Raw genomic sequence first — 12,661 nt, forward strand, 5'->3', positions numbered from 1 at the left:
TCGCCTTACTTCAGCGGCACATGTGCGTTGGCAGTAGTCGATACCCTCCCTGTGGCTGGGATTGACGTGGTACTAGCCAACGACTTGGTATCGGATTGGAGCACCAATCATCCCAAGGTCGCGGACGAGTCAGCCAGAACAGCAAGGTCTGAGGTAACGGCAGGCAGTGGTAATGTCCAGGTAAAGACAGACCCGGATTTAAGTGTGTTTAATCCTTCCTCTCACCCGCAGATCGACGATATTCTAGCAGAGACTTCTAATTCTTCTCTCGACAAGAAACATGAGGTTACGATTACAGAAGTACCTGAGCAAGAAGAGAGGCCTTGTGTGCAGGCACCCACGGATACCAACGAGTCTGGAGCGAAGACGGATGTGTGCTTGCGGTATGGCAAGTTACAGCGTGTATTGAACCAGCCAGAGATTCCCCAGACGTCAGAGGTATGTGAGGTGTGTTCAAAAGGTCTAGTGCCCTCTTCGGTCCAAGCCAGGCTAGTGGATGTTGCCAGCTATGGACATGACAGGCTCAGGAAACTTGTCCCTAAGGTAACCAAATGTTTCCTACCGGTATTTTGTTTTGTTCTCGTATGTGTTCTCTGTGTTCTCAGTAAGGATCAGTGGACGACCCGAAGGATGATGGCTCCCGTGAACATCGTGAAGAGTTCCCAGGGATTGGAGACGTGCACTGTGAGTGTTGCAGTCGAAGAAGGGACCTGGAAGGTGATGGTAGATACAGGAGGTACGAGAAATGATAATATGAGTGACTGTTTCCGACAGGTTGACACTCCCCGCGTGATTGCTGAGCCTCAATACAGCGTTATACGGAACGTTGGTCGACCTGACGTGGGCAGAGCGAATGCCATCTGCGACGTACGAACAGCCCCGTTGGGACTAGGTGTGGACCTAGTAGAGTATGCTGTAAGAACTGTTTTACCCGCAGTCGCTGTCACTCTGAATTATCAGACCCCTGTATTCCAGGTTCCTGTCTCCCTGAAGGACCATCGGACCGGTACCAGAAATGCCGTCTGTGATCAGCCATCATCGGTGCCACGACACAGGGAAGTGTCGAGTCGCCCCAGATCGTGTCTACACCGATCCTTACTCGAGAGGTGTGAGATTATGCTCCGGATTAACATCTCGGTGGAGGTGTGGAAGATTACGCCAGGCAGGACATTGCCTTACATCTGCAAGTTTCCTTTGTGCCGGAATTGTCCAGTAGGACAGTTCTGTGGACGAGACAGCCTCGCCGTTCCAGTTTTCAGTATAAGTAAGTCCATTTGGAGTTGTGTCGCCGTACTAATTTGGTTTGTGTTTCTTTTTATAGAACCCCAAACCAAATTCTTTTTGGTGGGGAGGTGTTACGAACCCGGATCCAGCGTCCGAGCACGGAGCAGTGACGACCGCGCCATCTGTGGGTCAGCTCCCGAACCCCCACCAAATGGACGACGACACCTGGCGAGGACGGGATGTATTGGCCTCGAGGGCCAGTTTCTAGTCTGGTTCAGCACTCAACACAGCCGCTGCTGACCTCTGGTGAGGTGGTGCTCAGACACCAGCGCCATCTATGGAGTGGATAGGTGGGCGTTTGTGTCTGAGCCTGTAAGTGAGGTGTTTTAGTGTCCCAGTTATTGATGACGTGTCTGCTTACAGAGTCGACCTGGGACTGCTGTGATGGGAGTTGAGTCAGTCTACCCGAGGCAGCCGTCCCCATACCTTGTACTTTGCTGCAGCAGTTGTGAAATCGTCCCCCCCGGAAGAACACTGTGGTGTGTTACCCTGCCAATGGAGTGGCAGTAAAAGGATTACCCGGGACCGACTGTTGGAGACGATCATCTACTGGGGTATTGAGGACAGGAGAGTGATTTGTGGTGTCACACGAGGCTCCTGTCTAGGGCGTTCCCCTTATATCGTTCGTGGAGTGGCCTGACCAGCCTTGCTGATCCGGAACCTGCCAGCAGACCAGCTGGACATGTGGTTGACGGCCTCCACGGCGGTGCCCCCAGTGGACCTGTGTTTTGGCTGACCTGTGGCCAGGGTAGGCTCAGCTTCCTAGAGGATTCGTTGTGAGGCCACGAAGAAGCGCCGAGGATTTAGCACCGAGAGCGAGGATCCATAGTCTTCAGCAGAAGGCTACAGTGTATTTCCCCTGTAAAATAAGTGTTTATACCCCTCCCCCTGTGCACTCTTTTATATCTTATTTATTTATTTGGTGATGGTGAATTATAATCTTAAGTTCTTAACTTTCTTTCCCTTCCCCCTTTAAGTTACTTGCGTCACGGATCACATCCCTTGATAGCCACTACTGGCTTGGGGTCGGATATAACTTCCTCTAACAACATCAGAGTAAGAACCCCGTTGCGACCCGAGAGGGCCGTAACAAACAGTCATGGAAAAGAGCGGAGGTTTCCACACTGCAGTCTACACTAAGGAAACGAACATAGGAATGTGCCTAAATGCCAACAGCGACTGCCCAGACAGGTACAAGAGGAGTGTTGTTAACGCATATGTCGACCGTGCTCTCAGCCATAGCTCAGAATGGAAGCAAGTCGACGAAGAACTCTGTAGGGTAAGGCAGGTCCTAGTCAACAACGGCTTCTCCAATGGTTTCGTCGAAGACATCATAAGAAGGAAAGTGAAACGCCATGCAACCTCTGAAGAGACAACTAACACAACACCTATACCCCCTATTAGACTATTTTACAGGAACTTCTTTTCCACAGCTCATAAAACGGAGGAAAGGGTCCTGAAAGATATTGTTAATAGAAACGTTATCCCTACAGACAAAAATCAGAGGATACAACTGACTATTTACTATAAAACCAGAAAAACGGCCAGCCTACTCATGAGAAACTCTCCAGACACAAAACAGAACGCTTTAAAAGAGACTAACGTCGTCTATGCCTTCAAATGCCCTCTTGGGGACTGTAAGCTCCAAAAAACCCAGTATATAGGCAAGACAACAACATCTCTTTCTAGGCGTTTAACGATGCATAAGCAACAGGGCTCCATTAAGGAACATATAATCTCTTCCCACAACCAAACCATCGCCAGAGAAATCCTAGTAAACAACACAGAAATCATCGATAGATACAGCGATAGCAGGCGGCTTGACGTTTGCGAGGCACTACACATCAAGAAGTCAACACCAGCAATCAACAGCCAAATAATGCACAACTATATTCTACCCACCTCAAGACTCCGCTCCAATATAGAAGCATCAAGAAATATGGACCAATAGGCTTTCTACAAACACTTCTATTCAATACCCATTGTTTCGTGTTCTGTCTTGTGTTGATGAAATTAATACCCTATTAATACCACCTCTTGTTCTGTCCTGTGTTGATGAAATTAATACCCTATTAATGCCACCTCACCCCATCCACCTCTCTCAAATGTAGATATAAAATCGGAGATGCGTAAGTTCTATTCAGTTGTGTATTTGTAAACTAAAGTCTTTGAAAATGTATTAAGTTTTACGAAACGCGCTCGTGTCGCATCAGACTAGAAATAAAAATGAATTTTGGAGAATTGATTTTTGATTTACCTCCAACAGTGAAAAGAAATGTACGAAAGATTGAGAAAATTCGTGTTAGAATTATTAATCTTACTTGTTCGGTCATATTTAATAATATATATATATATAATATATATATATATATATATATATATATATATATATATATATATATATATATATATATATATATATATATATATATATATATATAATGAAGGTGAAAACATGGGGGGATTCATAAGGGATAAACATAGGGGCTGCAGAAGGCTTATTGGCCCATACGAGGCATCTCCTATCTAAACACAAAGATTAATCCAGTGTAATTGCCAATTACACTGGATTAATCTCTGTGTTTAGATAGGAGATGCCTCGTATGGGCCAATAAGCCTTCTGCAGCCCCTATGTTTATCCCTTATGTATCCCCCCATGTTTTCACCTTCATTGTATTATCACCTGACCTAATGCGGGTATAAAATATATATATATATATATATATATATATATATATATATATATATATATATATATATATATATATATATATATATATATATATATATATATATATATATATATATATATAATCTGCAGGTGATCCAACCTACAGTTGTAATTAAAAAAACTTCAGTATAAATACTCCTTGGGAAAAAAATGGTAATCAATCACCCACCTTTCACTGCATCTTGCAAACTAATGACAACCAAACACTCTACCAGCTCCCTACAAGTGGTCAATAAGAACTTCCTTCCTACATCTGGGAGCTCACTCTCCTGACATCTTCAGGTTCTTCCAGGTTTATCTACCAGGATCCTCTGCGGCTGCTGCACCACGAAATTTCCCTGAACCATAATAATGAAAAGGCAGCATTTTCCATATTACATGATGAAATACTTTTATCATTTTTGGGTTAAAGGTTGCTCATATGTGCCTGTTGAACCACCACTGGCATTACAGACGCAAGTGAAGCTTCTCTTCACTGCTCCTCTTCTCACAGCTTGAGATCCTGCTCCTCACTGTATGGTTGCTCCTCCACAGAGCTCAGTACCTTCCACAACCTTGGAGATCCACTAACTCCTCTTCTGTTGGCTCGAAGTTCACAGCAAATCCTTCCCCAGACAAACCACATAAATTGTTTCCTGCGAGGGCACTTACTCGTTGAGCGGCCGACGCCCGGGAGCCCGAGGCTCCCCACAGAATTGCTTCAAATTCTGCTCCACAATCTTTCTGTAATTTACGACTTGAGCTCAGACGACCACAAACTTATTTCACAAGCAAGACGTTTATCCACTTCCTTCTTCTTGAAGGTATATTGCTCGGGAGTTCATCTTCACCAGGGGCTCAAATGGAGCACGCCTTCCCCTCATGATCTCCTCAGCTCAAGTGAGCTCAAGTTCTTTTGAAGCGAGCCTCACTCCTCCAGCAAACTCTCCACATCCCATGTCAAGTCATTTATTTATATTCTTGTTCACTGCCCATACTCGTAAACTATTTATCAAATTTAATCACGTGTTTACTATGCATATATCCACGTCTATATCTCTTTGATCTCTTAGTTAGGTCAGGTCTTGCAGAATAACTCTCAAGGGGGAGACTCGTTTCTCCTGCAGGCTGAGATCAGAACATCTCTAATTCTTTATATTAGCTCACTGTCTCAATAAAATATCTTCCCTACACCCATATACGCTCTCTATGATCGCTGAGCGCACGATCAAGCACTGGTCAATGTTCTATCAACTTTTTAAATGAGCATACCCCTTAATGTGGGACTTGGAGGCACTCACTCCGGCGCTCCAAAATGGCGTCACTGTCGGACGTCCAACAAAATTACTTCAGGGCTGCTTCCCACAGCTTCCCTTCTACTGACTTGAGCACACAAAGTCGCATGGTAGGCTCCACACAGAAATACCTGCTTACTCTCCTCCACTCGAGGATATAACACTTAAGAGTTCCACACAGGCACGACCACCTCTAGGCTTCAGGCTTCCTCTAATATCTTCATAAATACTGAGAAATGACGTACCTCACATCCTCTGCAACCTTCCTCACCAGTTACACACTGTAGTCTTCACTCAAACAATTTATCCAGAACGTATTCTTCTATATTCCCAGGACACAGTGACGCACGTCCATTCCTGATGACTGTGTCAACGCTAGTGAAGCATTACTATCTCTGTTAGTGTCATGTCATGTCACAAAATGTCTACATCCTATTCTCACTTTCATAAGATGCTCATCCTCTGCTTGTATGCTTTCAAGTCACACTCTGACGTTTATTTAATATCTGATTTCTGGTCAGGTAAGCAGAATAACTTTCATCTGGTAGACTCGCCCCACTAGACTATCTGGGGTCATAAAATGGTTACGCTAAAATGCATTTTTTGAACTATGAAATATCTCCGGGCTTTGGTACTTATTAATGTCAACAGTTTATTTGTCAGCTATAATTACTGCATTAATTAATGAGATGCGGAATCTAAAATTTAGAAATTGCCTTTATTAATACAATATTTAGTAACAACTCACTGATTTAAGCCCAAGACGTCGATTGTGTACTCACCTAATTGTGCTTGAGGGGGATTGAGCTTTGGTTCTTTGGTCCTGCCTCTCAACTGTCAATCAACTGGTATACAGATTCCTGAGCCTACTGGGCTCTATCATATCTACATTTGAAACTGTGTATGGAGTCAGCCTCCACCACATCACTTCCTAGTGCATTCCATTTATTAACTACTCTGACACTGAAAAAATTCTTTCTAACGTCTCTGTGGCTCATCTGGGTACTAAGTTTCCACCTGTGTCCCCTTGTTCGTGTCCCACCCGTGCTGAAGAGTTTGTCTTTGTCCACCCTGTCAATTCCCCTGAGAATTTTGTAAGTGGTTATCATGTCTCCCCTTACTCTTCTGTTTTCCAGGGATGTGAGGTTCAGCTCCTTTAGCCTTTCCTCGTAGCTCAATCCTCTCAGTTCCGGGACGAGCCTGGTGGCATACCGCTGAATCTTCTCTAACTTTGTCTTGTGTTTAACTAGGTATGGACTCCAGGCTGGAGCTGCATACTCCAGGATTGGTCTTACATAAGGGGTATACAGGGTTCTGAAAGATTCCTTACACAAGTTTCTAAAGGCAGTTCTTATGTTGGCCAGTCTAGCATATACCGCTGATGATATTCTTTTGATGTGGGCCTCTGGGGACAGGTTCGGTGTGATATCAACCCCCAGGTCTTTCTCTCTATTTGACTCTTGTAGGATTTCACCTTCCAGATGATACCTTGTGTTCAGCCTCCTGCTCCCTTCGCCTAATTTCATCACCTTACACTTTCCCAAGTTGAACTTTAGCAGCCATTTTCTAGACCATTCCTCCAGTTTATCCAGGTCATCTTGTAGTCTCTGTCTATCTTCATCCGTCTTGATTCTTCTCATAATTTTTGCATCATCAGCAAACATTGAGAAGAATGAGTCTATACCCTCTGGAAGATCGTTCACATATATTAGAAACAGGATGGGGCCAAGTACTGAGCCCTGTGGGACTCTGCTGGTGACATCTCGCCACTCTGATGTCTCCCCCCTCACCGTTACTCGCTGTTTCCTGTTGCTTAAGTACTCCCTTATCCACTGGAGCACCTTCCCTTTTACTCCTGCCTGTTGCTCCAACGTTTTTAACAGCCTTTTATGGGGTACTGTGTCAAAGGCTTTTTGGCAATCCAGGAAAATGCAGTCGGCCCACCCTTCTCTTTCCTGCCTAATTTTTGTTGCCTGGTCATAAAATTCTATTAAACCTGTGAGGCACGATTTACCATCCCTGAACCCATGTTGGTGCGTTACAAAGTTATTTCCCTCCAGATGCTCTACGAGCCTTTTCCTCACGATCTTCTCCATCATCTTGCATGGTATACAAGTTAAGGAAACTGGCGGGTAATTCAGTGCCTCTTGCCTGTCACCCTTTTTGTATATTGGGACCACGTTAGCTGTCTTCCAACTTTCTGGTAAGTCTCCTGATTCCAGTGACCTGTTATACACCATAGAGAGTGGCACACTTAATGCTTCTGCACCTTCCTTTAGTATCCATGGTGAGATTCTGTCAGGCCCAACAGCCTTTGTCACATCCAGCTCCAGCAGACACCTTTTGACCTCATCACTGGTGAGGTCAAATTCCTCCAAGGTTGCCTGGTTTGCCGCCTCCTCATTTAGTGCAGGGGCTTCTCCTTGTTCTATTGTGAAGACCTGGAATCTCTTGTTGAGTTCTTCACACACCTCCTTGTCGTTCTCTGTGTATCTGTTCTCCCCTTTCTGCAGCTTCATCACTTGTTCCTTCACTGCTGTTTTCCTCCTGATGTGGCTGTGGAGCAGCTTTGGTTGGGTCTTGGCTTTACTCGCGATGTCATTTTCAAACTGTCTCTCTGCTTCCCTCCTCACTCTGAGGTACTCATTTCTGGCCCTCTGGTATCTCTCCCTGCTCTCTGGTGTTCTGTTATTTCTGTAGTTTCTCCATGTTCTTTTACTCAGTTGCTTCGCTACCTTGCATTCCTGGTTGAACCATGGGTTTTTCTGTTGTTTTTCGTTTTTTCTCCTTTTGGACGGGGATAAACCTGTCTGCAGCTTCCTGGCACTTCTGGGTGACAAAATCCATCATGACCTGCACATTCTTGTCTCTAAGTTCTGTTTCCCATGGTATTCCCCTGAGGAAGCTCCTCATCTCCTCATATTTTCCTCTTCGGTAATTCAGTCTTTTTCCCTCTACTCCCATCCTTGGATAGGTTATCCCTACCTCCACCAAGTACTCAAAGGTCAGTACACTGTGGTCACTCATTCCTATGGGGGCTTCAACTTTGACTTCCCTTATTTCTGACTCATTCAGGGGTGAATATCAAGTCGAGTCTAGCTGGTTCATCATTGCCTCTCACTCTTGTGGGTTGAAGGCAGCGTCAGCGTGGAGCACCTCACATGTTCAGGCGCATAGTTGGCAACGGTGGTGGCGGCGGCGGTGCTGGAAAGATCACAGTGACCAGCCAGTCAGTGCGCCTCGAGCAGCATCACCGTGTGGGTGTCTAACTCTCTCAGTGCTTTCACAACCAATCTTTTTTCTGAACTCAAAATGCTCAGTTCACATTCACATCTCAAGTAAGATTTTTTTGTATTACAGTTTACTTATTATCAAGTCAACTCTCATACCAGGAACAGTTGAGGGACAGAGCTAATAACACTGCAAAAGAGGGCAGATCTCATTGAAAGTTTTAAAATACTGAACAATTAGAAGAATATTGATCTAGACAATTTCTTCAAAAGGTTAAATGTAACACGAAGAGTAACAGTTTCAAGCTCATCAATACACAATGTAGGACTGAGAACAGGGGACACTATTTTACCCACAGGGTTATAAACCCATGGAACCACCTACCCGCCAAAGCTGTAAATGCCAAAACACTTTTAAATTTAAAAATCCAACTGGAATAGATCATCAGGGCAAATCGGGGCACTTTTGATAAGCCGTCGGCTTCCTGTCCTCGTCGAGGTCACTAGTGTTAGTGGCCCTCAGGTAAAGTTATGTACACGACCTCATCCAATACGCGCTGATATTTATAGAGATATTCATAAAAAAATTACTGTACAATTAGGTATTGTAAACTGTTGGTGCTGATAGGACTTTTACAGATCAGTGGACAGTTACAATTTAACTAATATGGATAAAGTATTATTATTATTATTATTATTATTATAACCAATCCACAAGGGCCCTGGTGAGGGTTCGAACCTATGCGCTGGGTGTTCCCAGACACGCTCTAGTACACTGTACCACAACATGGTAAAAGAATTGCAACCTTGAGTGCTACTGCCCCGTGAAGATCTCAACCTACCAAATATTTTCACGTTTTCTAAACATTCTAAAAACGAAATTTTATTGTTTTGGTCACGTTTTAAATCATAACTTGTTTTAAGAATCTATAAGAACGAGTATAAAATATGAGGTCATAGGGTTATAATGAAACGTGTTTTAAATGTTATGATACAACGTTTTGTAGCAAAGGGTTTAAAAACGTTAATTCTAATTATTAATTATTAGGTATAATTACCTTTATTACATTTAGAAACATAGAGAAAGAGAGAGGAGAGAGAGAGAGAGGGGAAGGGAACCCACCAAACATTTTTTCATTTTCTAAACGTGCTAAAAACGACATTTCATTATTTTCGGCATGTTTTAAATTACGTTTAATATACGTGTTTTAAAAATTTGTAAAGAGAGAGAGAGAGAGAGAGAGAGAGAGAGAGAGAGAGAGAGAGAGAGAGAGAGAGAGAGAGAGAGAGAGAGAGAGAGAGAGAGAGAGAGAGAGAGAGAGAGAGAGAGAGAGAGAGAGAGAGAGAGAGAGAGAGAGAGAGCGAGAGAGAGAGAGAGAGAGAGAGAGAGAGAGAGAGAGAGAGAGAGAGAGAGAGAGAGAGAGAGAGAGAGAGAAGAGGGAGAGAAAGAGAGAAGAGACAGAGTAGAGAGAAGAGGAGAGAGTGAGAACCGAGAAAAAGAGAGATAGAAGAAGTTAGAGAGAAAGAGAAAGAAAGAGAAGAGAGAGAAGAAAAGAATTGAGAGAGAAAAGAGAGAAGAAGAGAGATGGAGAGAAGAAGAGAAGAAGAGAAGAATTGAGAGAGAGAAAAGAGAGGAGAATAGAGAGAGAGAGAGACAAGAGAAGAATTGAGAGAGAGAGAAAAGAGAGAAGAATAGAGAGAGAGAGAGACAAGAGAGTTGAAGAAGAAAAAGGTAGAGAATAGAGAGAAGAAGAAGAAGAAGAAGAAGAAGAAGAAGAAAGGGAAGAGAAGAGTTGGGAGAGAGAGACGGAATGAAATTCTTCAAGGGTCTGAGAGAGAAAAAGACTTGGGGGTTGATATCATGCCAGACCTGTCCCCTGCAGGCCATATCAAGAGGATAACATCAGCGGCATATGCCAGGCTGGCCAGCATAAGAACGGCATTCAGAAATTTGTGTAAGGAATCATTCAGAACTTTGTATGCCACATATGTCAGGCCAATCCTGGAGTATGCATCCCCAGCATGGAGTCCATATCTAGTCAAGGATAAGACTAAACTGGAAAGGGTTCAAATGTTTGCCACCAGATTAGTACACACACACACACACACACACACACACAGAGGAGTTACAGGGATCTTGAGAGATATTAGAGCCGAGATGGCAAGGAATGAGGTGGAAATCCACCGCCGCATTGGGCCTTACAACCGTAACAAGAAACGACCTGTCCTGGTACAGTTCACTAATGAAGAGGTTGTGGATTACATACTGCAACACAAACATTTACTCATAGGTAACAAAAACTATTACAACGTGTATATTGACAGATACATGACAAAAAATGAACAGAGAGCCCACAGGGCGAGCCGACCTGCACAACACAACTCTTCCCATTCGAGCGTAGTTACCCACCCATTCTTCGCTAACCAGCCCACAACTGCTTCCCAGGTCACACCCTCCCCAAATCAGCCCTCCCATCCTTCACCCTTGCTTATCTCCCCCAAGATCTCCCATGTCTCCTCCGACCCCATTGCATTCAAATCCATCTGCTTCATCCCACATTCCAAGGAACCCCCCCCCCCTCACCCCCTCAACCCCCAAAATCCGACCAGCCCTCACCCCTCTTCTGGCCTCCTTCTTCCATGTGACCCCCTCCCCTTGTGACTCCCCATGGGGGCCCCCCACCTCTTCCCCTCCTCCCCCTCTGCACCAATGCCCACACCTACCCCTGAGTTCCCCTTACTAATACAACCTCTTTCCCACTCTCACTATCCAAGCTCCATCCTCTCCTCTTCCCCCCACAACCCCCCTCAAACCCTCTCCCCACAACCTCTCAACCTCTATCTGACTCTCAGACTCACGCTACCTCTCAACCCCCCCTATGCTTCTCAGACCCTCTCTAATTTTCAGACCCAGTATGCCCTTCCTACTCCAGACCCACCTACCCAGGCCTTACTACCCCAGACCTTCCTACTTACCTTTCCCCAGATGCCCAGACCCCATTCATCCCCCAGACATCCCCCGATTCCCCCTGCCCCTATTCACCCCCCCCCCAGATCCCCCTAGACCCCCAAAGAAATGGTGAACTGTGGTACCAGAGTTTCCAAGAAGAGACTCAAGGTTTGGTGCTACAATGCTGATGGGGTATCTAATAAAGCAGAAGAGATAAAAGAAAGAGTTAGTGAGGCAAATCCTGACGTAGTTGCAATAGCGGGAATTAAAATAAATTGCATGATCTTGGATGCAATCTTTCCAGAAGGGTACCAGGTGATATGAAAAGAGAAGACACTAGAGGCAGTGAGGGAGAGTGGCACTCCTAATAGAGCGCAAATGGAAGTTTGAGGACCTGAGAAATCGGGATACCAATGAGAGCAGAAGCTCCATACATGGAACTCTGACAGCAGATGGGAGAAAGATTGTGATCTTGGTAATCTACAATCCCCCACCAAACAGTAGAAGACCCAGACAGGAGTATGATGACAACACCAAGGCATGCATAGATGAACTGCAGAAGGCAGCAACATTAGCTCGCAGAATGAGAGTGAAACTGCTGGTCATGGGGGACCTAAATCATGGAGAGATAAATTGGGAATCAAGGAATTCTCCATGGAGGGGAAGAAACGTGGGGAGCAAAGTCAATAGATGTTATAGACAGGATTTTCCTAACACAACATGTGAAGGAAGACAGAAAGGAAAGAGGAGAAGATGCACAGAGCCTATTAGATCTGATTGTCACCTAGAATGTAGAAGACATCGAGAATTTGGAACATGAAATACCTCTAGGGGCCAGTGAACATTGTGTCCTAGTCTTTGACTACATGATGAAATTCAAACTTGTGACTAAGGGACAAGAAGTCTGGGAAAGGAGAGTGGACTACAGGAAAGGGGACTACAGGAGGATAAGAGATTATCTGGGAGAAGTGCAATGGGAGGAAGAAATTAAAGGAAAACTTTCCAAGATATGATGGACCTAGTCATACGGAAATTGCAGGAGGCCGAAGAGAGATTTATACCAACAGTAAAGGAAAAAAGTAAGAGGGAATATAATAACCCATGGTTTAATAGACAGTGTCAGAAAGCAAAAATGAGCAGCAGGTTGGAATGGAGGAAGTGCAGTAGACAAAGGACAGAGGACAACAGGATC

The 12,661-nt window shown here is 44.6% G+C and overlaps 1 protein-coding gene across 3 annotated transcripts in view; it reads left to right on the forward strand.

The window, feature by feature from the left end:
• The first annotated feature begins 8,482 nt into the window (after positions 1–8,482).
• The window catches only part of LOC123757397 (kynurenine/alpha-aminoadipate aminotransferase, mitochondrial), a 246,314-nt gene continuing 242,135 nt past the window's right edge, over positions 8,483–12,661 (forward strand). For 2 of the 3 annotated variants that reach the window (XR_011229092.1, XM_069326949.1), the window contains exon 1: positions 8,483–8,627. Coding sequence is in view for 2 of the 3 variants with exons in the window: in XM_069326949.1 (XP_069183050.1) it covers positions 8,602–8,627 (26 nt within the window). In the remaining variant the exon portion in view is untranslated. The remainder of the gene's footprint in view (positions 8,628–12,661) is intronic. The other variant, XM_069326950.1, reaches the window with a different exon arrangement.

The sequence above is a fragment of the Procambarus clarkii genome, chromosome 19 (genome assembly GCF_040958095.1).
Source record: "Procambarus clarkii isolate CNS0578487 chromosome 19, FALCON_Pclarkii_2.0, whole genome shotgun sequence".
Lineage (NCBI taxonomy): Eukaryota > Metazoa > Arthropoda > Malacostraca > Decapoda > Cambaridae > Procambarus > Procambarus clarkii.